Raw genomic sequence first — 23,620 nt, 5'->3', positions numbered from 1 at the left:
GTTACGTAATAGGTCGCCGTTATCATCATTATCATCCATAATTTTGAAATGTCAGCAGTCTCGATGCTAAATACACCACCATTCAATAAATAAATCTACCTGACGTGGCAAGTAATTAACATAAGTTATTACTGAAAGTGGAATGAACACAACGGAGTAATATATTCAGGAAACGCGTAATAATCTTTTCAATAAATGCGTAGTAATATGTTCAAGGAATACGTAACAATATTTTCAAGAAATGCTAATCAGACCCAATTCAGCTAAAATCTAAAACCTAGAAATGATTATGAAACCTTTCTCATGAAATCACGATTATTGTACTATAATCAAGCTGTTGAAGAAGATTATTGCTAGTTTCGGCAGTATGGAAGCTTCTTTTTACGAATATATCGACGCCAAGTAACTTAAAACATAATCATGTTATCTAAGTATCAAAGAATCCATTATACAGCGTGAAAATGAATGACCTCTTTTGCGACTTGTGTCTTCGACATACCTGTATTTATAGGCTAAAAACGAACGAAGAAACTTGTAAGTACAACCACAAAATAAGCAGCTTGTAGTTAACAATTACAAAGTCAGGAGGGAAATGTCACAGGGGCAGAAAATTAAGGTCGAGATCAGCAAAGCCCCTGGGAGTGACTTTAAGAACCGGAGGTTGCTGAGAGTGCCACCTTTCTCTGCACTGAGTCATGACACGGAGGTTTGTGGCCCAAATAGACACCCTCTGATCTGATCGTTTTGACTGCTTTTGAAACTTTCAAAGTACAGTATACTTCTAAAACTTTAAATTCAATTCTCGATAGGAAATAAAAACCTTCATATTGAAAGTTCTTGCCATTACACACACACACTCATATAATATATATATATATATATAATATATATATATATATATATATATATATATATATATATATATATATATATATATATATAGTATATGGATATATATATAATATATTTGTTAAGTTAAAGTCCTTCTGGGCCTTTGCTAGGCTCATAGGGCAGGCCCTGATCTGTTTCTTTGGCCAACAGTGTGGCCAGTGTGCCGCTAACCCCCACCCCTGAGGGCTGGTAGTACCTATTCTCCTACTGACCCTCCCGAGTTTTCAGACCGCTAGGTTGGCAGGCTCCGGGTTTTTGCAATGTCGCCATCGCCAAGCCAGCAGTGTGTGTATGTGTGTGTGTGTGTGTGTGTGCATAATATGCACCATGGTCGAACGGTCAGGTATATCAAACATCCTAGTCTGGTCCGTACATTGTTGGTCGACAATCAAGCAGTGTCATATGGTGTCGGCACATGGAATCCTATAACATCATAAAATCATCTCATACTCAAGGTGTCCAGAGTACACACTTTTTTTTTTTTCTCATTATTAATGATTTAGTTGACGTTATGCCCTGCCCGGGCTCTTGCTCATTAAAAAGCCCGTACATTTTCTGTTGAGATACGATCCGCCAGCAGAATGAAATGGGCCCTACCCCTGCAGTAACAGGGGCTTTTGGGGGTAGGGAGCACCGGGATCACGAGGTTCAGGTGATCTTGGTGATTTACGACCCATTGATAACGAAGATGCTCCGTGAAGGCTGTGAATATATGATTTACCAGAACATAGGGAAAATAACACGTGATTAATAATGAATCGGTTACTGTTCCACTTACTACTTTAGTTGGATATGGTGACAGTTCATGGAACCGTGAATCATTGTTGTTTTGTGTATATATCGCAAATATGCAAAACAGATAATAGAATGATCATAGGTGTACCCTATAGTATGGGAGTACCACCTGACACAGACGGATAAACAGTGAAAATAATGCACGGCTCAAATAGTACACAAAAAATAGTAGGGATAACGAGATACACGTTATCTTGCATGCAAATGAAATCTAGGTAAACTTTTGTAAAATAAAAAAAATTGTGTATAAGCTATCTAAAAAATACGCGGTAAGAAAATGCATTAATGTACAAAACACCAAATAAAGGTAATAAAAAAAGATAGAAAAAGTGATTCAAAGAATTTAAAAAGTAATTAAAGATAATTGTTTACATGTACAATGGAAAAGGAAGGTCGCAAACAAAAATGTACATACACACGACTCGTTCATTCGGGAGCAGTATATACGTAAACGTTCAGAAATAATCATGTAAACGTTTTAGTGAACGTTTGACAATAAGCGTATTTATGCTTTATGTTTGTTTTGTTGACTATGAAAAGGGTTTTGATCGGGTTAGACATGTAGACCTTTTAAGGATACTAGAACAGATAAATATCGATGGGAAAGATCTAAGATTGATAGAGAATTTATATTGGAATCCAGAGGCATCAGTGAAAGTAGAAGATGATGAATCAGAGACTCGGCACATCTAGAGAAGTGTAAGACAGGGCTGTGTTATCACCTGATCTCTTCAATATATATAGTGAACTGATAATGAGAGATTTCAGAGATATGGAAGGTTAGAGGAGTCAATATTAATAATATCTGATATGCTGATGAAACAGCACTTGTTGCAGACTCCCATGATAAACCTCAAGCTTTAATCAGTACTTTACACCAGTCAAGCAGAGAAAGAGGTCTGTCAATAATTATTAAGAAAACAGAAGTTATGGTTATCACCAAGGATGAAATCCCCCCAAGAATAGATATAAGAATTAATGCTGAAACAGTTAAACAAACTGACAGATTTAATTATTTAGGATGCATTCTCACAAGTGATGGAAAATGCGAAAAAGAGATCGAGAAGAGAATATCCAGGGCAAAAGATGCATTTGGTAGGATCAAGAAATTAGTCACCAACTCGAAAATGTCTATGACTCTAAGGAGGAGATTTGTGAACAATTTCGTTTGGTCTGTATTGTTGTATGGATGTGAAACTTGGACCTTGAGGAAGGCAGACGAGGAGAGGTTACAGGCTGAAGAAATGTGGTTTTGGAGAAGGATGTCAAAAATATCATGGACAGAAAGGAAAACTAATGAGGAAGTATTAGAGAGAGTAGGCGTTGAAAGACAGCTTTTGGCCTCAGTGAGAGGTAGACAAATGCGGTTTGTGGGTCACATATTGAGAAGACAAGAACTAGAACATCTCTCTCACTGGTAAGATCAATGGAAGGAGACCGAGAGGGAGACCTAGACAAAAACATATGGATGGATTGGTGAGAATGACTGGAGGAAGAATGTCTGCAGCTCAGTTGCTGCAGAGAACCGAAAATAGAGAGGAATGGCGAGCCATGATTGCCGACGTCTTTGGGATGTGGCACCTGGATGATGATGATGATGATTGTTCAAAACGTAAAAAAATTTTCTTGTTGCTGGCCTCACTAATGACTCTTTGTGATACTATTAAAAAAAAAAAAAGATGAATGGCCACATTTTTCGTTGGATGTTATCATACAACCGTACACGCACCTTGAATGAATTGATTAGATACGCATGTCTATTTTCACTCTTTTCGTTGTCCACGGCACTGAATCGTTTTCGTTTTAAGTTATTTTTTATTAATATAGGTAAGTTGTCGATCACACGATATAGAAATGGGAGTATATAATACTTTGATCCCCGAGGGGCTAGTTCTAAACACGACATGCTATATAGTACTAAAGTACTATATAATACCTCGGAGTAGGCGGAGACATATCGGGTACACAACGAGGGAAGTGCTCGTCCCTCAGGAAGGCTAACTTGAACCAGGACCCACTGGTTTGAACCTGTCCTCTGTGATACCCAGACCTTGCTCGCTGCTTTGTTTTTCCTGTCAGTGGCTGGGAATGATGAACTCTTTACAGCAGTGTTAGGGAAGGTTGTCGGGTGTGGTTTGGAATGAGTGCTTTTTGGAATTTTTGTATTTTAGGACGTGCGCTCTGATTGTTCGGACGACTTTTCGTACATCCGTCTGGACGATTAGCATCAGCCCCCACTGGTTCTCGAGCACCAATGATTTCTAGGTTTAGCGCCGTATGTAGACCAAGAATTACCCAGGGTATTTATGTTCTCCAATCGGGGTCGTTTTGTGACCTGCGATGAACTCAGTTTAGATTCAATTTCTCTTGTTCTTCAGTCAACTAATGTAACCAAGAATGATTGGGTAATAGCTCCCTGTCTTTGTAAGACTTCCACAGAAGGGTAAATAAAGAAACATGAACAGCGCTTGTGTTAACAAGAAACTTCAAAATTTTGTATGGGTGCCTACAGGGAAGAAGCCACGAGTCATTCTCTGCTTGATACCGCCGCGCATAAAGCAAGCAATTGGTGAAGCACACCTAGGGTTCTTTGCCTTTACATATAATTAGGAGTTTAAGATAAAACAACATGAATAAAGTACAATTAAAATCAATATGTTGAACAGAAACGTCATCGGATTTCAAAATACATTGAATTGTATATTCACTGGAATCTCTGTTATTTATAACACGAATCTAGGATCAATATCTACGTTAAACAAAGCACACGACTAGAATATGCTCAACTCGAACTGACCGGTATTAGAAAAAGCAGTTTTCACAGGGGAAGTTCTACGACACTGGTTCGCAGATTATAGCACTGGTCCAATTTTTCCCCATCGCTCTACCTTTCTGCGACTCAAATCCTAGTTGTTAATTACATTTTTCATTTGAGTCAAAATGTGGTGACTGTATCAGAGCATCAAAGACTTGCTTTCTTCGATCGTTTTTGTCAGTAGACAGTCATTGTCGAACCTTCTCTGCGTTTGGCTAACTCATCCATTTTCCTTTTCAACTGAAGACGAGACGCTGACCGAAAACACAAGAAGGCGATAGCCAACGGTGTCATGCAGAACAATGCGGTTGCCTGTTCCCAGATTTCTAATAATAACTCTTCCCTCCTACATTTTTTTTTCTTCTTTTTTCTTTCGATTGAAGACAATAGGGGAATGTGCAGAAAACAGGACAATGGTCGCTGCGCCGTAAGAGAAAATATGGCTGCCTGTCGAGGCTGTGTCATTTACCCTGATACACTGAATAAGCATCGCCAACCGTTGCTCGAAAATGCTTCATAAAAAACTAGACTGGAAAAAGAGGTCTTATTCACAGCGCGGTTAATATTAGCCCGAGTGTCTGATAATGGGCGTCACTCAAGTGGAAACTTCCAGTGTCATGTCTGCAAGCACTTCAATTTTATACTTTCGCGTCGTTATAAAGCTCCCTTTACTTCGAGGTCTCTTTTTATCTCACTGGGAAACGTCCAGTGCTTTGTTTCTGTATTCACTCTTAAATGATACCATAAACAGATTGAATGTCTCTCAGAAAAAGAAACCTAAGAGTAAGTAACTGAGACAAAGATTGAAACTGAGTGCAAATTGGGTCTTCTGCAGACAACACTGCCGGTACATAAATGTAAACCTCTGAACCTCATTTATGAGGAGGTCAGAGCTCACAAGTTCAAGTAAGCTGAAAACCATGTAAATATAATGAACGCTAGTGACGTCGTGTATCATGTATCATGCGGTTGTTCCTCCATATAATACATTAGTAGGAGTTGGGATAAAAAAGTTATAGAAGCTAACTTGTCAGGGCTAACAGATGAAACGAGGCGGAAGATATCAAAGGTACTTTAGATGACCTGTAACTAAGGAATGCCAGACATGCCTATATTTGTATTGAAATGCATTCAGGTCACAAGCAGTGGCCATGGTTGCTGAAAAATCGAACTGTGAGGCCTTGAGCATCTTGAGCTATAGCCTGCATTTAAACATTAAATACCCTTGGGTCGTTTTAGGTCTAACTAATGAATATCGATCCATCCTATAATATTTTTGTAGGTTTAGGCGTGTTCCAAATCACTTTGTTAACCATAAGGCTCTTATTTTATAAATTATATAGCCTAGAAAAATGAAGATTGTGCGCTTAAACATTCAGTTTTTTAAAACGACCGGTGGGAAACAGGTGACGCTGGTGTTCATAGTTAGTTTTTAGTCGTGTCAAGTCTGGTATTCGTGGCATATGTGCTTTTTCTCTTATCTTTCTTTGAATCTTCCGCTGATAACCCTCATGGACAGAGTCAGCAGACTGTCAACCCGAGAGGGCTTCAGAGGGGAATCAGTCTACAGACAGAGACAAAGGGATCAATAAACAAATATGAGGGGACGGAACTACCCTAACTTCAGGAAACGTCAGCAGAAAGCAGGAATAAACTCGCTCCTCTCTGAAGCATTTGGACGTCAGAGGATTCCACAATTGCCAACAACTAAAAATGTTCCATATTTCTAGTTGTAGGCAAAATAAAACTCCTGTTAGTTGTAGGAAAATAAAACTGGCAAAATGGAACTTTCTCTGACTTTAGCGTCATTAAGTGGCACGATTTAAAAAAAATTGAGGAGTACGTATTTCAATCAATGGTTTTCAGTGTAGTCATTACCGTGGCATCTCTTCTTCGCCGTCCCACCATATCGCGTGACTATATATATATATATATATATATATATATATATATATATATATATAGATATATATATATATATATATATATATATTATATATATTTATATATATATAAGTATATATATCTATATACATACATACTACATATATAATATATATATATATATATATTATATATATATATATATATATACATACCCATCACATATATAATATATATATATATTATATATATATATATTATATATATTTGAGTTGACACATTGAGAATAATTATATGAAGATCTGCATTCTTTTTTATATTTTATTTTTCTTATTTATTTATTTTTTTACAAATGATCATTGAGATGCTCTAGCCAAGACAAAATTCATGACAATCTTGTGGCACCCCTAGGCACACACTTTGAGAATCACGGAATTGTAAATGAAATAATCCTTCGAAGTTATTCGTTCTTTATCCCGTTATCAGTCTACTTTGTGTTCAGTGCACACCAATAACAATCTTCAGTAGGTGACCTTGTACCCTTCGCTCCACCACTAGAGGTCTGCTATTCTTTAAAAAAAAAAAAAAAAAAAAAAAAAAAAAAAAAAAAACTCTCCTATGTTGTGGATGTTAAGTTCGTAGGCTTAGGAGAGGCTGCTATGCTATCGTAAAACGACCTGCTTTACGGCTGAATTTCTTTTTTACGCATTAATCATCACTTCTTCTGTGCATTCGGATATTGTCTTCATCTACATATGAACATTCTATTCAATATTTCTGTCGGAGATTGGAGGTCACTGTCCTTTATCGCTTGTTCCTAGAATATCAACAAATATTTAGACAAAATCATGTTGATTCGGCTCTAAAAAAAAAAAAAAAAAAAAAAAAAAAAAACTTACACAAGATTGTTCCTTCGAGGTATAAAGTAATCTAAACCAAGATTGATATTGTCAGAATCAATATCTTGGCATCCTAAACCACTTTGACGTTTCACGACACATTTATGCCAACATTGACCGTAAAACCGAAGCTCTGCAGTTGTAAGTTCTTCAGCATTCATGAAAAAACAAGTAAATATAGCGCCGAAGTTTCTTCGGCGTAATTGAGTTTTCTGTATAACGTACAATCAAGGCCAACGAAAATAGATCTTTCTTCCGGTGGTCTCAGCATAATGCTGTATGAGCTACGGCCAAATCTTTAACCACGGCCCGGTGGTAGCCTGGCCTATATCGTTGCCAGATGCACGATCATGGCTAACTTTAACCTTAAATAAAACAAAATGCACTGAAGCTAGAGGGCTGCAATTTGCTATGTTTGATGATTGGAGGGTGAATGATCAACATGCCAAAATACAGCCCTCTAGCCTCAGTAACTTTTAGGATATGAGGGGTAACAGAAAACGTGCGGACAGGAAAAATGTGCAGACGGACAGACGAAACCGACACAATAGTTCTCTTGTCAGAAAACTATAAAACCATAAAATGGAGAAAACCTTCATAAGACATTTTGAGTAGAATTAAGATTAGAATAAGGTAGCTTTTTCTCCTATCAGGAAAACTGTGTGGTATTTCTCAAGTGTAAATAATAGATTGCATCATATACCGGCGTCAAAAACAGCAAAGCTCTCTGGGGGAAAATCATAATTCCAAAAATAAAAAATAAAAATAATAACAATAATAATAACCATCACTATGAATTATATGTTACACATAAAAAACAATCCTACACGTAAAACGTAATCAGCATTGCCAAGATGAGAAAAAGAACAATTTCCCAGTAGTTTAATCTCGCACAATTTCCCCTGAGCTGCTCCCATCTCAGTAATATGTGACCGCTTTGTTAGTTCAGCCATGATCATTAATCTCGTTCAATAAACCTTTAATAGTTTTCTTTAATTTCCTCCCCCCTAAAAAAAAAATCTTTCTCTTCTCCTTCAATAACATTTTTTTTAATATCTTGATCGTTTTAATTACCGATTTCTATGAAAACATATCTCCAACAATGATCACTTGTTAGTGAGTAAGTCTACCAATGACTTATCTTCTCTCTCTCTCTCTCTCTCTCTCTCTCTCCAGTCGCTCCCTATTACACCTGACCTTCAGTTTCCATCTTCTGTTTCTTGATAATGTCAGCCGCAAATGTGATGCTAATTTTGAAATGCAATCTCTATAGTCAGGTATACCGGGGTAGGGGAGGCAAGTAAGTGAGAGGGGATGGGGGGACATGGAGTTGGGGTGGGCGTTGGATGATGGGGAAAGCAGTTTCTTAAACTGATAAAGATGAATTCAAAAGACTTAGAAACTCCTTTAAGACAATAGTGCTTTGACTCATTTCTTCGCAATGATTTACAATTAAATTGTCAATACGTCCCGCATCCTCTCGAAAGAGACACACATCGATCATCTTTGCTAGTAGGGCTACGGGTCGCTCAACCGGGCACTGCATTTTCCCGAGATGGAACCCAGTACCTACCAGGACCCTTCCCTGAAAAAAGCGGGACACCTTATCTTTAAAAACCAACCATAAAATCTTGAAAATTATCTCATTGTGTCTCCCACACCCAAATTAAGCCAGATTCCTTGGACTAATCCTACCTAACCTAACCTAGGGGCATGGCTAAAAAAAACCGGGGCTGTTGGAATACAGGCATACATCTCGTGAATTTGCTCATCTCGCCGCTGAGAATTCCACCCAGCTGTGAGAAGATACTAACTGCAAATAGATTGGTGTAACCAACAATAATGCTTACATGTACAAGTCCAAAGCTCTTCCACGGACCTAGACCTATGGCCCCTTTTATGATGTAAACGATTTGGGTTAAAAGCTTCGACCTTTATATTTCACTCTTTATCATCACGCGCGTTTTACTTCATGAAGTCACTTGTGAATCGATGGCGACTGTCAAGGCAGTCTGCTTGGAAATTGCCTCCTAGAATATCTATGTGGCCCGTTTAAATCTGCTTGCCACTCTTCCTTTCTAATACTTCTTAGTTACACACTTCGATAGAAGAGAATCGGCACAACAGTCCCTTCATAATTCTTACCTTGGCTTCCTCAGACCGTGCCTCGCCCTCATCTTTTTATCTTTTCCGTACATCGTCATTACCTTAGCTTCATCTCTCATCTTACCTTCAGCCATTATACTAATCAACCGCTCCCATTCTTCCAGCATCCATCGTAACATTCATCAGGACAACTTTTTTTGGTTGCAATTTGTAATGAAAACCTCAGAGTCATGTTCAGTTTCGATTATAACTGAGATGTCCACAGAACCTTTTTCGATCTTTATTTAATATTTTTGTACATCTACACAATTGACACCCTTGGTGCAACTCATCATATTTTTGAACTGGATGACTTTAACACAAGGGGCTACTATGATATGACTTCACATATCTCTTCACCAACACCAATTTCTTAGTTTTATCAAGTTGATTTCATTAGAACTCAAAATCTCTTGTTGGAGTTTATAGTAGTTGTAAATCCACAATAGGCAATAACGTCACGTAAATGTATTTTATGTTTTTTCAGTATTAATTAACGTATTTATCTAACAAAAGCCATGTTAAAAATTCTTGGTTATGTTAGCTGATGTTCAGTAACTCTGAGTGATGCGGCTCACAAAAAGCTATTCATAAACAATGAGATGTTAAGCTTTCAATCAGTCGCCTACCACCGTAGCTGCGACTTATCTTTCAACGGTTGACTGTGTACGAATAAGTGATTCTAGAAATTGCATGAAATCTATTTGTTTCATCCATTTTAAACTCGGTCCATCACTTCGTTTAGAGACAACTTTCGCTTTTGTCATTTTTCATTCTTTGACCTATTTCCTTTGGAGCAGGGGTGGGTATGGGTGACGGAATGCCACTCCCATTGGCCTCTGCATTGAGAAGATACAATATGACTTTCTTCGGTGGTGACAAAATATTCTTCTGTGTTCTAAATGATGTATACAGTACGTACTTAAGGGTCAATAACTGATTATATTAAGAAGTATATCCATAAAAACAATCGCTGGTAATGACTAATGACTAAAAACATTGTTTGTATCCTGCACTTGATAAACTGGTATTAAAACGGACAGGCTTTCTGCGACGGATTAAAAGATCACGTTTAATCTGACTGAGTGACATACAGGGAATACTCATTACATAATCTAGACTATGACGACAAATAGACGACTATTTTTCTTTCGACCTTATTAGTCCCAGTGTGTAGCAGGGTCGGCCGCTCGAGTCAACTTTCTCCATCTATTTCGATTCCCTGCATCTTCCCCAAGTCCCACCTTACCCATATCCCTCCTCGCCACTCCTGCTGACGGCCCACACTCTTCCTCCCCATCACTGGCACGTTCTCAGGTCTCATGATTGGTTCCACCTCCTCTCTTTATTACATGGCCATAGTATCTCAGACGAGCCTCCCCAGCCTTCTCCTTTACATTACATATACCACACATTCTTCTTATACCTTGACTCTCCCTCCTTTCCAGCAGTGATGTTCCAGCAATCCATCTCACCATCCTCGTCTCGGTTCTTTCCAACAGTCCCTCCTCTTTCCCCTTATGAGCCCAAGTTTCTGCTGTATATAATAGTGCGGCCCTGATACCTGTCTTATAAATATTCATTTTGAGTATTAATGGCATTTTCTTGTCTAAAACAACTCTAGTTACTTCTCTGGAGTGTTTTAGCGCCAAGATTTTGATTTGTGTAGATGGGAAGATCTACAATTACAAATGTTACTATCCACTATTGATATAAATGCCTAGATATAATTCAGATCTTCATATGGTCATTATTTGCATGTGTCTATGTGGACGTGGTTTTCAGACTTGATGATTAGAATGCAGATGCTAATACACACGTGTATCGCGTATACCTTAGGCAACAGCTGCCCAGAGTTATGTTGTATCTTTGATGTGTTTCAAGCAGTAACTTGAATATAACCAAGTTTCTGCCATGGCTTCAGTAACTCTCAGGATTGTAGGCATAACTAAAAGAGAGAGAGAGAGAGAGAGAGAGAGAGAGAGAGAGAGAGAGAGAGAGAGAGAGAGAGAGATGAGGCGTGCAATGCGAATAGCAACCAGATGAACGCACAGAACGTCCAAGATTCATGCTATACGCTCCTGGTCACCGTAGCCACTCGAAACCAAAGTTTAAATGTTAACTTGCGCTTTTCAAGTGGCAAGCGCTTGAGGGTGGTTGACACAGAAACTGAGGCAAACAATCCGAAGGTGAATCTCGGGCAGATTTTTGATGGATTACACCCAAAATGGAAATGACAAAATGAACGATTTGCCAGGAACCCAAAAACCGAAAAACAGAGGAACAACAGTCTTCTAACTGCTTGGGATTCTACGTCGTAAGACGAACTCGTGGACTACAGCCCATAGCAAATTCTATTATTCAACAACCAATTTCTTTTATCTGGTCCTCTGCTGCTATGGTGTTTAGTGTCGTGCATGCCACTCAGTTTTCGCGGTGGGTTTGCGTCTCCCAGCAGGGCGATGAAAAATCCCTGGCCCCATATCATGATCAGTTACTGCTGCAGCGTGGGGTCTTTAGCGGTGGGAGGCTGAAACCAGCATTCTTTGGAAGCTAGGGTTTCAAGCCAATGGCCCCTTTGGTGTGCTTGTTCCTTGTGAATAGGGTTCATCTGCTGAAATAATAATAATAATAATAATAATAATAATAATAATAATAATAATAATAATAATAATAATAAAGAAACTAGGCTTCAAAACAGGTATGATTACCATTGATGGTGTAACCCATGCTGGCAAGAACGACAGTAACGCATTTTACAGACGTTACTTACCGTCCCGGCGTCCAAACCAAGGCACCATCATTCTAGATGCTTATATATGGGCCTATGGTGAGAGAGGCTTTCTCTGGGATTGAGGAGGCCAGTTACTCTTAAGGAGTTCCTTACATACATACATACCTACATATATATATATATATATATATAGCATATATATATATATATATATATATATACAGATATATATATATATATATATATATATATATATATATATATATATATATACATAGATATATATATATATATATATATATATATATAGATATATATATATATATATATATATATACACGCGTTTTACACATACATCGCATTTTACATAACAGGAATATTTGTGTGCATACTCACATCAAAGTCCGAAAGGCCATCAACCTGAGGATCAAACTGTTGCAGAACAGACGCGAAGAACGTGAAAAGAGAGTCAGTCGTAAAAACAGAGCAAAGGAGAGAGGAAAGAGTGATGACCTAATCTTAGAAACCACACTCCCGTTCTGACCTTGGGCTAATGATATTTCCGTGAAGAGGATGAAAAGAAGCAACCAGCCATTGCCACTTTTTTTTGTTATATCAGATAACCCTAACAACATTGTAATTCCTTCTCTGTGAAGAACTTCGGAATACATTTGCCCCTGGACTAAGTGCATGGGTTTCAATAGTCCTCCGAAAAAATTTGGTAAATATTCACACTACTGCGAATCATTTAATGCAAATGAGTATATACAGACACATGCAATGTAAATGTATATACTGTGTATATAAATATGTAGATATAATTTATTTACGATGGTTTTAAAACTATTCTACGCGTGACTCTTTTATATGCTCTACCATAGATCACCGATTTTTCTTGAGAATAGTTTACAACTGATTGTAATTATTTATGGTAACTTCATGTACCCCAACTAAGATTCGATCTTTCGCCTCTTAGGTTTGATCCAGACGCGACATGAACATATATGTATGTGTGTGTTTATAGTATATATATATATATATACATATATATATATATATATATAATATATATATATGTATGTGTATATATATATATATGTGTGTGTGTGTGTGTGTGTATATTGTGACGAAGTGCCAAGTATCTGGTTACTACACTTACCAATTATAAAATAGTCACAAAACAACAGCCAGGCACCTGAACCTTCATCAAGGATAAAAGACGACTGAATACTCTAAAGGCAAAAGCGATCCCTTAAAAACTTATAAATCAAATTAAGTTCACTAAACAGGTGTGAGGTAATCTTATATGTAATTAATTTGATTAAAGGGCATCATTTCATCGACAACTTTTAAAAGTCTAAGTATTTCCCTGGTTTTAACTCACTTCAATTAAATTGAAGGAAAACAGCTCAATTACCAATATGTTTCTACCTAAACAAAATTAAATACACTAGTGAAAGAAAAGAAACACTAATATAAAATGCAAATACAAAAAGTTATTATTGAATTTAAAATTTATAAGTGAAATTTACAATCTCAGGGAAATTTATTGTTACTTGAAAACAACACAAAGTTTAATTAATTCTTGAATTAACTGTTAAGTATAGTTAAATCTAAACTAATTTATCACAAAAATCAAGAAAACTAAGTCATCTATTTAAATGAAATCCAAAATGTTAAGTATCAATTAAAATTTGAAAGATAATTCGCAAGTGTTGTTACACAATAATAACATTTTAAAAGAATTCTAAATGCAAAGTAATTCATATTGTTAAACTTAATTAAATATGCAATGATTAATTAATGAAAACAATCAAGTTAATCAAATTGTGAATATAAACGCAAACACTGAGAAAGCATTAATCACACAGAAAAAAAAAACACACTTCAAAAAGAAAAATGGATAAATGCACAGAAAAAAAAATTCACCAACACCAACATGTGAAAACATGGTAAAAATTTCAATTACTTTTTATGTTTAAGTTTAGTGCACTGAACTTATTAAAAAACTCTTACCTTGGTATCTCAATTATTCTTTACGTTAATGTGAAATCAAAATTCTCTCATACGAGAGAGAGAGAGAGAGAGAGAGAGAGAGAGAGAGAGAGAGAGAGAGAGTCTCAACTAACGCGAATGGTCTCTGATATCGGAATGAACAAAAACTTGCTCTCGTAGTATGGAAACTGATCAGTGTTTCGGCCCCAAAATGGTTGGGCAACGATTTTGGGAACGAGAGAGAGCTAATATCGCAAAAATTCTCTTTCAAAACAATAAATAGAATGAAAGTGGGATTACAGTCATAAATAACACTCATTATTACACGATTTCAGGCAATGGAAATCTTTTAAAATAAAAGATATGAATATATATAGAATTTCCCGAATGAAATTAAGTTTCTTCATTTCCTTTAGTGACGTCACAAATCTATTCACTTTAAATTTAAGGTACTTGTGAGCCAACAAATTCTCTTTTGACAAATCGAGAGATATATAAGTTAAATTACCAGTAATATTTAATAGTTTGCAATACAAAAACATCTTTAACTACTTATATGAAATGAAAGGTATCAGACCTATGTGAAACGTTTTAGACAGAATCCGTCTAGAATGATCTTTCGAAAGATGATGCAATCTTCACGTGGTTTCTCGACGGTCAGCATCGTATAATTGTTTAAAAAAAAAATTGGAACCACGCAACCTCAAGTGATGACAGCAATTTCCTGCTTCGAACGGACAATGCTAATTTCTCTCTCTTTTCACATTCTATGCTATTCTTAACGTTTAAATAGTGATTTTGTGAATTCTGAACATATAGTATTAGAACATATTACCTCTAAGCAAAAATAATACTGAATCTGAAATCATTGCAAACACCTTTACAACATTTCATACAGTCACTGAGGGGAACAAATGTATTGAGGATGTTGTTGCATCTGCAATACATATCTTCCCCTCAGTGACTGTATGAAATGTTGCAAAAGTGTTTGCAATGATTTCAGATTCATTATTTTTGGTTAGAGGCAATATGTTCTAATAATGTGTGTTCAGAATTTACAAAATCACAATTTAAAAGTTAAGAATAGCATAGAATGTGAAAAGAGAGAGAAACAGCATATAAGAATATATATATATATATAAGTAAATGTATATTTGATTGTCCACTATAGAAATCCGAACAACTTGACAGACCCAGACAAAACTTTGCTTATGGCGTCTGTGTCACCCCAGGAAGGTTTATAACTTAAAGAAACCCTTCCACCGTGACAGACATACAAACACTGACAAAACAGGCCAGTTATACACATACACACACATATATATATAGTAGATAGACAGATGAGTATTAGATAGAAAGAAACGCATTGTTATCCAGTATTCGATAAACAGTTGAAAAGTTTTATTTTCTTCATTCACTTTCTATTTTCATGTCCTCTCCAAATCTATTTAACAGACTAATTTTATTTTCCTAATTTCCTATTCCTCTCTTTCAGTTCCTTTGTCCCTCGAGCGATGTCAAAATTAATGAAGTCAAAACGATTAAGTTGTACAATTGTCTCTGTCTTTTTATGATAAAAAGTTAACCTCTCCTTCCACTTTTTAACATGGTTTCATTTGGTCTGCTCGGTCTTTAATACTAATTTTCAAGCCCCATCGAATGGAAAGCCTTCTTCGCCACCTCTAATTTCCAATACCCCGCTACGTTCCAGCCTTTTGATTGAGCTCATTTTCTGTCTTTACTGTTCCCTCACAGGACATCGGAAAACAACAAACCGTGGTATAACGTCAGCGATACAGACGAGAACAATGACATGGCCAGGAAGGCATACGAGGCGTTGCTCACTGTGACCACCAGAAAACCAACTGGTGACCATTACAAGAACTTCTCTGCTCAAGTAAGTGCCGTTTGCTGCTCCTCTCCCCGTCTTCCAAAGTCACCCTGCTGACTTCCAGTCAGTAACCAAAACTTCGTTAGATTTTTAACCAATAACGATCGTAAAATTTAATGTGACACCCTTTTTTTTATTTTTAAGTCGATTATTTTTCTAATGTTATGTGGCTCCGAGAACATGAATAGTCTTCCCTCCCCCCCCCCCCCCCAAATCCTCCCTGTCCTAAGAGACTATCTCTGTTAAAAGCACATTGAACTACCAAGTGAGCTGAGGAATTATTGTCTAATATCTTAGAAAACCTTGGTAACATTTCCATTGCTTGCTTTGTTTTTTAACGTATTCTCTAATTACAATCACATTTTGACGAAACACTAAAAAAACCAACAATAATAAACAGTAATAATCGTGTTTACCCTAAATAATGGCGGCGATGCAAGTAGTGAAATTAGGTTCCGTGGGCAGGATAGATCCCAAACGAAGCAACGTGGGGGAATAGACTCTTGGGGCTTTAAAGGCGCAATACGTCACTCTTTGGAGTAATGACTCTTAAGCCAAAGTTCTTGGAAGTTTCAAAGGCGCCTGCCTCTCATTTATCATTTACAGTATGATTAGCATTTCCTTCCTTACTATCCACAGTAAGGAGATAATAAAGCTGGTGTGCTCGATATGTTTCATTTCACTGGCCTCATAATTTAAAAAAAATAATAATAATAATTTTTGGTCGTCTGGCTAAATATGGTCGAGACTGACAGAACTGACAGTGCTTTGGGGATAAGATACTGAAGCCATACCCAGTTCCTAGGTAGCTGTTAATTGATGATAATTGTCCCCGTTAGCCCTACTCCCGTATCTTCTTTTATTCGATGTCACCGTTTTTAATGAGTCTCTTCCATCTACCTCTGTCCTGTGTCATTTCCTCCCGTACTCCCTTCTCCCTCATATCATCTCTAATGAAATCTCTCCTCCTCGCCTGGTTTTAGGTCTTCCTCTCCTTCGTATTCCATCCACTTCCACGTCCATCACTTCTCTTGCCCTACTCCCGTATGTAAGCAGCAATATGAAAATAGAAAATTAAATGTCATAGGAAAATGAATGCAATGAGAAATTTGCTCTGTATCCAAAGAGTGACAACTGCAAAGGAACTTAGCCATTCACAGAAGGTAGAACATTCGAAAATTCTATGAATGTACACTTCGAACGGCTACATGGCAGAAGAATTTACGTATTCCCCGACCTGTCTTCCACCACATCAGCTACAAGGTTTTCATTCATTCAACGTCTATCAACAACTCGCTCTTATAATTAAATGTTATCATAATATTTCTATACTATTCCAAACTAATGTATATATATATATATATATATATATATATATATATATATATATATATATATATATATATATATATATATTATATATAATATATATATATATTTATTATATTGTATATATTTATTATCATTCATTCATTCATTTTGGCCCCATTGCATAAAAGCGACAAGTTGTGGGTTGCCAGGAGAGAGTGATTATACCTTGTCGCTGCTCTGTGTGGTATGAAAATTACCAAATGGTCGGGATCAGGATTTTTGCAGCCCTATATTCTGTACTGATATTACAAAATTTGGAGATGAACAAAAACTTTTCTGAGTCTTGGGACTTTGAAAATCCATGGATGTGTTGTAGACTCAATGAGGTGCGTGAGACTAAAGATGATTTGTTTAAGAGACTGGGCGTGGTGTTTTGGCCTTCACTCAGACAAAAGTGATTGGGCAGTGTAAACAAAAAAATGGTAAAGAGGAATAGTGGGTATAGAGAAGTGGTTAGATAGGGAAACGTAAGGACTGGGTTAGGGGTAAAAAGACACCATTTGAGGACCAATTACAGTACAAAGGTAAAAACAGAGACATGACCATGAGGAGTCAATTAAGTAAATGCATAAATAGTTGCTCTACAGTTATGTGAATGCAAAGGAAAAATGGAAATAACAAATTAATCTGAAAGGTTCTAATAGGGAAATGATTCCTAAAGTAAGTGCAGTCCTGAGTCATTGGATTGAATATTTTGAGCAGGTGAAGAAAACGAGGCAACTGTGCGACCGCAACAGATCTGAAAATGAAAGACCTCGAGAGTAAGTGGCCAGATCTGTTCAACCAACTCTGTTTTACTGAAGTGAAGAGAAGGTGTCGAATGCGAATGAGAAATTACTGCGCATCAATCACTGCATTGTATTTTCGAATTTGTGGCATAAGAAGAACTAAAAGGGTGTAACAGTGTCGATACAGAGAAGTGGGAAAATGGAGGCATAGTGTTCCATAGAGGTTCGGTTCTATGGAGCAATAAGTTAATGAAAAACGTAAGTATCTTTAAATGTTAGGAAAAAGGAGGACGGAAGACCTGGAAAGTTCTGGATGAGCGTCGCAAGAAAGGTATTAGCGAAGGAAAGCCTTTTATAAGCAGGTCACGCTAAAGCAATAATGGTTATCGAGTTTGAATTATATCAGATATCAGCTGAACCCCAGCCCCCCCTTTTTTCGGGGGTCCTGATTTATAAAAAAGAAAAGTATGGTAATCTATAGGATTGCCAATATATCTCAAAGGGAAGGGAAGGTTCTCAGAAGGCGAGGGAAAAGTCTCTATACGGCAGAAAGGTCAGTAGCCAAAATAGTCTTTTTCATTTAAATAAAAATGCCACTGAAAGATATTTCCTGGTGTTTAGGCTGGAAAGTAGTTCCATTGAGTGAGTAACACCGGGAGACTTCTCAGGTAAAGCCGACCTGTGAAGATGCTCCTTGTTTGAGTCTCCGAAGGACTAACACAATCCGCATTCATTCTTAGTAAGAATCTTTGGTGCCACTTTGGCTTACCTAAACGTCACTTACTCCGAGGTGCTGGTACTAAACACCGTGTGGTAAATGCTAAGTAGACGGCCGCAAGAAGATATCATTTATTAGCATAATCTGTCGACCATACTATATAGCAATGGGTGTATATAATACTTTGATCCCCGAGGGGCTTGTACTTAACACAGCGTCCCAAGGAGCTTCCGCCATGTTTAGTACTAGCACCTCTTTTCAATAGCACACTCGAGGCCTTGATTGTCAACAAACGATATCTGTTCCGTCTATTTCTTCTTTACTTCTGGCCTAGTCTCAACATTTTTAGTTTTTTTCGCCATCACAGTTTACTTACTATTCTGAAACTGAGATTTGGCCTAGGTATCAAAGAAAAAGAAAAGCGCGTCCGAAGAGTCTGTAAAGCATATAATGCATAATCATCTCTGCCTTAGTTCGTAAAAAGTTAATAAGAACCGAAAAACTTCTTCAAATTGCACCTTCTACAGTCGACACCTCCCCTTGGTATCTCTGAGGTGGGACGCAGTGTCAAGATCGAGGTGGAATTTCCGTATGAAAATAGGCACTCGCTATCAAGAGCGCAGTTGGCGAATTCATCTCATCTTTTCCTCCTTCAGGTTGATGTCTCCTCGTGAAATTAAGTTACTCGTGAAGGTAAATGCAACATCTTTGCCATTAAGGAATAAAACAAAATTCACGTCTTATGTAGCCTGTATGGTGATCCTGATTTACATAGCTTCACGAGATACTGCGCAAGGATAGCTTGATGCCTCATTCCACGTAACCTTTCATTGCTAGCTTGTTTGTTGCTTGCAAGTTGCTTTGCTTACTTCATTCAAGTCAGAACGCAGTGCAGGGATATGTACTTATTCTGATTGCTGAGCAACAAACAATTACATTATTGTGGAAAGGAAACAAAAGTGCATTTTTTGTGGTTTTATTACACCAAACCCTTAAAATTTCCATTTACTCCTTGTTTTTCTGTGAAAACTAACTCCTGTATTTATTTATTGTTTTTTTTACCTTCGGAAGGTCACATGTGTCCATGATTAAATTTTGCAAATCCTCCTTAAATAATTATTGATAAGAATAGAAGCCGTGACAATTGCACTCACATTAGTAACCGAACAGAAGAAATGGTAAAATTGAAATGTTTTCTTATATAAATTAGATCGACAGTGAGTTTTGTCTTGTTTATCTAACTGTTGCATTAATTCCTGCCACTCACGTTTTCGTGTTCCGTGAATTTAATTAAGTGCTGTGTTCGTCGATGACTTCCAGATGGAAGCTTATCGTACACTGAAGTTGGAATAATTAATGAATGATATCTGTGTAGTAACGAATACAGCATCGGCTGTGATGAATCTCTGCAAATGGCTTTCATGATGATGCATTTTATTTGAACGCTAGATGAGCGCTTTCTTTGGAGGTGTTACGATGGTCCTGTCATTGGTGTCATAAGAACTGGAAGTGTGGCTGATTTGAGTATTACTGAGAACCGTACGCTACTCATGCAGGAGATTGAATTTTTGTTTAAATGCAACACTGACCGATCATTTTTGTTTCATGACAAAGCAACTTCTCTTTCCGTTTGCTTAAAGGATCGTTAAGATCACCTCAATGCGGGGTATCATGATTACGTCTCGTCTCAAATAAGTTATTTAAAGCCATTGCCATAGGCTTGGAAGTCGTCCTATATCATTTAGTGGTTTGTAGTGACATTCAATTAATTCTACGCCCTCTAGAAATTCAGTAACAAACTTCGAGATCTACGGATGACGGAATCTACACAAACGCATTGTCTACTTGAAGTACTTGTTTCCTGTTCCTTAATGTTATCAATGAACGCCTGCAGCAATACCAAAACGTATTGAGTAACTAGCGTAACTCGTACGGCATATACAGTACTTCGAAGCCGTAAGTTACTGAGTTGATAATAATCGCCGTTAACGTAAGTTATATCGAACTTATTATTATTGTGATTGTCAAATGGGACCTTTCCTAGATAGTGACCCCCGAGAGTTTTCAATGGGTATGTATCCACCCCTGCGGCGTGTCTAGACATGCCCGGGGAGGGATGACCGTCAAAACATAAAAACAAAAGACTGTAAATATCAGAAAGATGTGACCCCCAAGAAAGGTTAGTCCCAGATGACGACTCCCGAACTTTGCTTGTGTGTCGCTTATCTAGGATAGATCCCCCGAATGTTGTTTATGAAGCTATTTGTTTATGTTGGAAATGTGAATCAACTGAATATTTAACTTTTATTAAAATGCCTTAAAAAGTGTATTCTAATTATTCATTCATAACCGCTACAGGTTCCCTATTTATTTCATTTCGCGACTGCGCAAAAAAAAAAAAAAAAAAACAGATAACTAAATACTATAAGGATATGACCATGACCTCTGAATTTTACTGCTCAGGACGTGGATATATTCTTTAACCCCATTTGTACTCATTTACCTATATTTACATTGACTTGAAAGTAAAGCACAAACCATGTATATATATATATATATATATATATATATATATATATTATATATATATATATATATATATATATATATATATATATATAATGAATTACATGGGCCATTTTGTGTATTAATAAAAACAGAAAGCGCGACAGTACAAGTCAAGGGAGACATATTGTCGACCAAAAGTTTTAAGTAGTCGGGGACAGTATCGGGAGAGGATAAGAACTTAAGGAGAGAGAGAGAGAGAGAGAGAGAGAGAGAGAGAGAGAGAGAGAGAGAGAGTAGAAGTAAAATGGAAGAAATAAGGTAATATATACTTTTCAACAAAGTTTTCTCATCTACAAGACGATACATTCAGACCATTAGGCTACTCAATATATTTGGAGAAGTTCCAGTTCCAGAAAAAACCCCAAGATACTCTGGACTGACAATCAACATTAAACCTTCGTTAAAATGGCGTCTCATGCAGCCAACTTACGATTAACTGCGCTTTGTAACTTTTAGTTAAAGGTGAGAATTAATCAGAACCTGGATGAAGGTGTTTCTTATATTACTTTTTATTGAAATGTGAGGCAATTCTATATCTGAACATCTAAATTTCCACAGGCAGAAAGGGATGGTAATTACCGTCTATAGACTTAACAAGGCATGATCCGACCTTTAGCTTACTCAGGACGTTCAAGTTGTAAACATTATATTCCTAGCTAACGTAAATCAAAACGTGCTAAAATCTAAGGCCAAATAGAGCCTTGTTTCACCAACGAAAATCAAAATAAATACACTATATTTTATTACAAATGATTTTTCTGTACTATTTAACATCCACAGTGTTTATTTTCTACATTTTCAATCTAATGAATAAATCCTATCCTAAAATTCTTGTATCTTTAACTCAACGTGAAAAACCTTTTTCAGACATTTTTAGGCTCTTCCATAGACCTTTCCTAGGCCCCCCCCCCAAAAAAAAAAGGACAACAAAAACAACAAAGTATTTTGTAGGCTTATTCCTCGAGTAAGCGAAAAAAACCAAAAACTGTTGTAGGTGCAAACTTGGAGTACACTTACCGTCATTCTCAAATCTCACACACAAAAAAAAATGAAAAGATGTCACCCATTACGTTTTGAATAGCGCGTTTTTTTTTATTTCTTTTTACCTAATGAACAAACCGTGCAAATATTTCCAACTTCTTGTAACTTTGAAGGAAACTTAATCAAAGCTTCATTTGCTTATCAAATGGAGTAGAATAAATCAAACCTATAAGGGGATAGCGCTGTCAGTGGACCTCACAAGGTGCACTGCAGGCATTCCTGAAGGTCCTTTCCAGCGTCCCTTCGGACCATAGCTGCAACTCCTGTCATTCCTTTTACTATACCTCCATTCATATTCTCTTTCTTCCATCTTGCTAGGCCTATCTACCCTCTCCTAACAATTTTCAAACCTTTTTATTGCCAATAACCTTTTCAGCCCTGATTAATTTCTTAGGTCCCAGCGCTTGGACTTTGGCCTAAACTCTGTATTCTGATCCTTCTTCCTCAAAGAAAAGCTACTGAGAAGAGATTGGTTAAATCAAACGGTGGCCTTTTTCAGTCAACTGTTCGCCTCGATACAGAAGGAATATTTGTGGATTCTTCCTCATTTGACTTAATCACGGATGACAAATAAGCTAATTCATTAATCTCGCATATATTTTCCTGAAACAGGAATGCCAGCATTTCGAGTGCAGTGAACATAAAGATTTTGAAAAGTAATATCCTACAAATGATGTTTTAATCATGTCTCTGAAATGCTTTCTGAAATGAGTAAGCAAGATGGGTAAAATCATCGTAACAGTACTTTAGTAGTTTACGACATCTCTCTTGACTTTCGTTTTCTAATAATAATAATAATAATAATAATAATAATAATAATAATAATAATAATAATAATAATAATAATAATAATAATAATAATAATAATAATAAACAAGCGAGCAATAGGAAACAGAGGAAAAAATGAGGCTACGCTGGTAATTTTCCTTTTCGCTTGCCATAACATGGCACAAAAAAGAAGATGAGTATATATATATATATATATATATATATATATATATATATATATATATATATATATATATATATATATATATATATGTATGTATGTGTATATATATATATATATGTATATGTGTGTGTGTATGTGTGTATATAATATATATATATATATATATATATATATATATATATATATATATATA

At 36.6% G+C, this 23,620-nt stretch overlaps 1 protein-coding gene across 1 annotated transcript in view; it reads left to right on the top strand.

Moving 5' to 3' along the window:
• LOC135219317 (atrial natriuretic peptide receptor 1-like) overlaps positions 1–23,620 on the top strand; it is a 340,308-nt gene that overhangs the window by 106,376 nt on the left and 210,312 nt on the right. The window contains exon 3 of the mRNA XM_064255982.1: positions 15,914–16,055. Within this exon, the coding sequence (XP_064112052.1) occupies positions 15,914–16,055 (142 nt within the window). The remainder of the gene's footprint in view (positions 1–15,913; positions 16,056–23,620) is intronic.

The sequence above is a fragment of the Macrobrachium nipponense genome, chromosome 1 (genome assembly GCF_015104395.2).
Source record: "Macrobrachium nipponense isolate FS-2020 chromosome 1, ASM1510439v2, whole genome shotgun sequence".
Taxonomy (NCBI): Eukaryota; Metazoa; Arthropoda; class Malacostraca; order Decapoda; family Palaemonidae; genus Macrobrachium; species Macrobrachium nipponense.
This window is presented reverse-complemented; position numbering and strand designations above follow the sequence as displayed.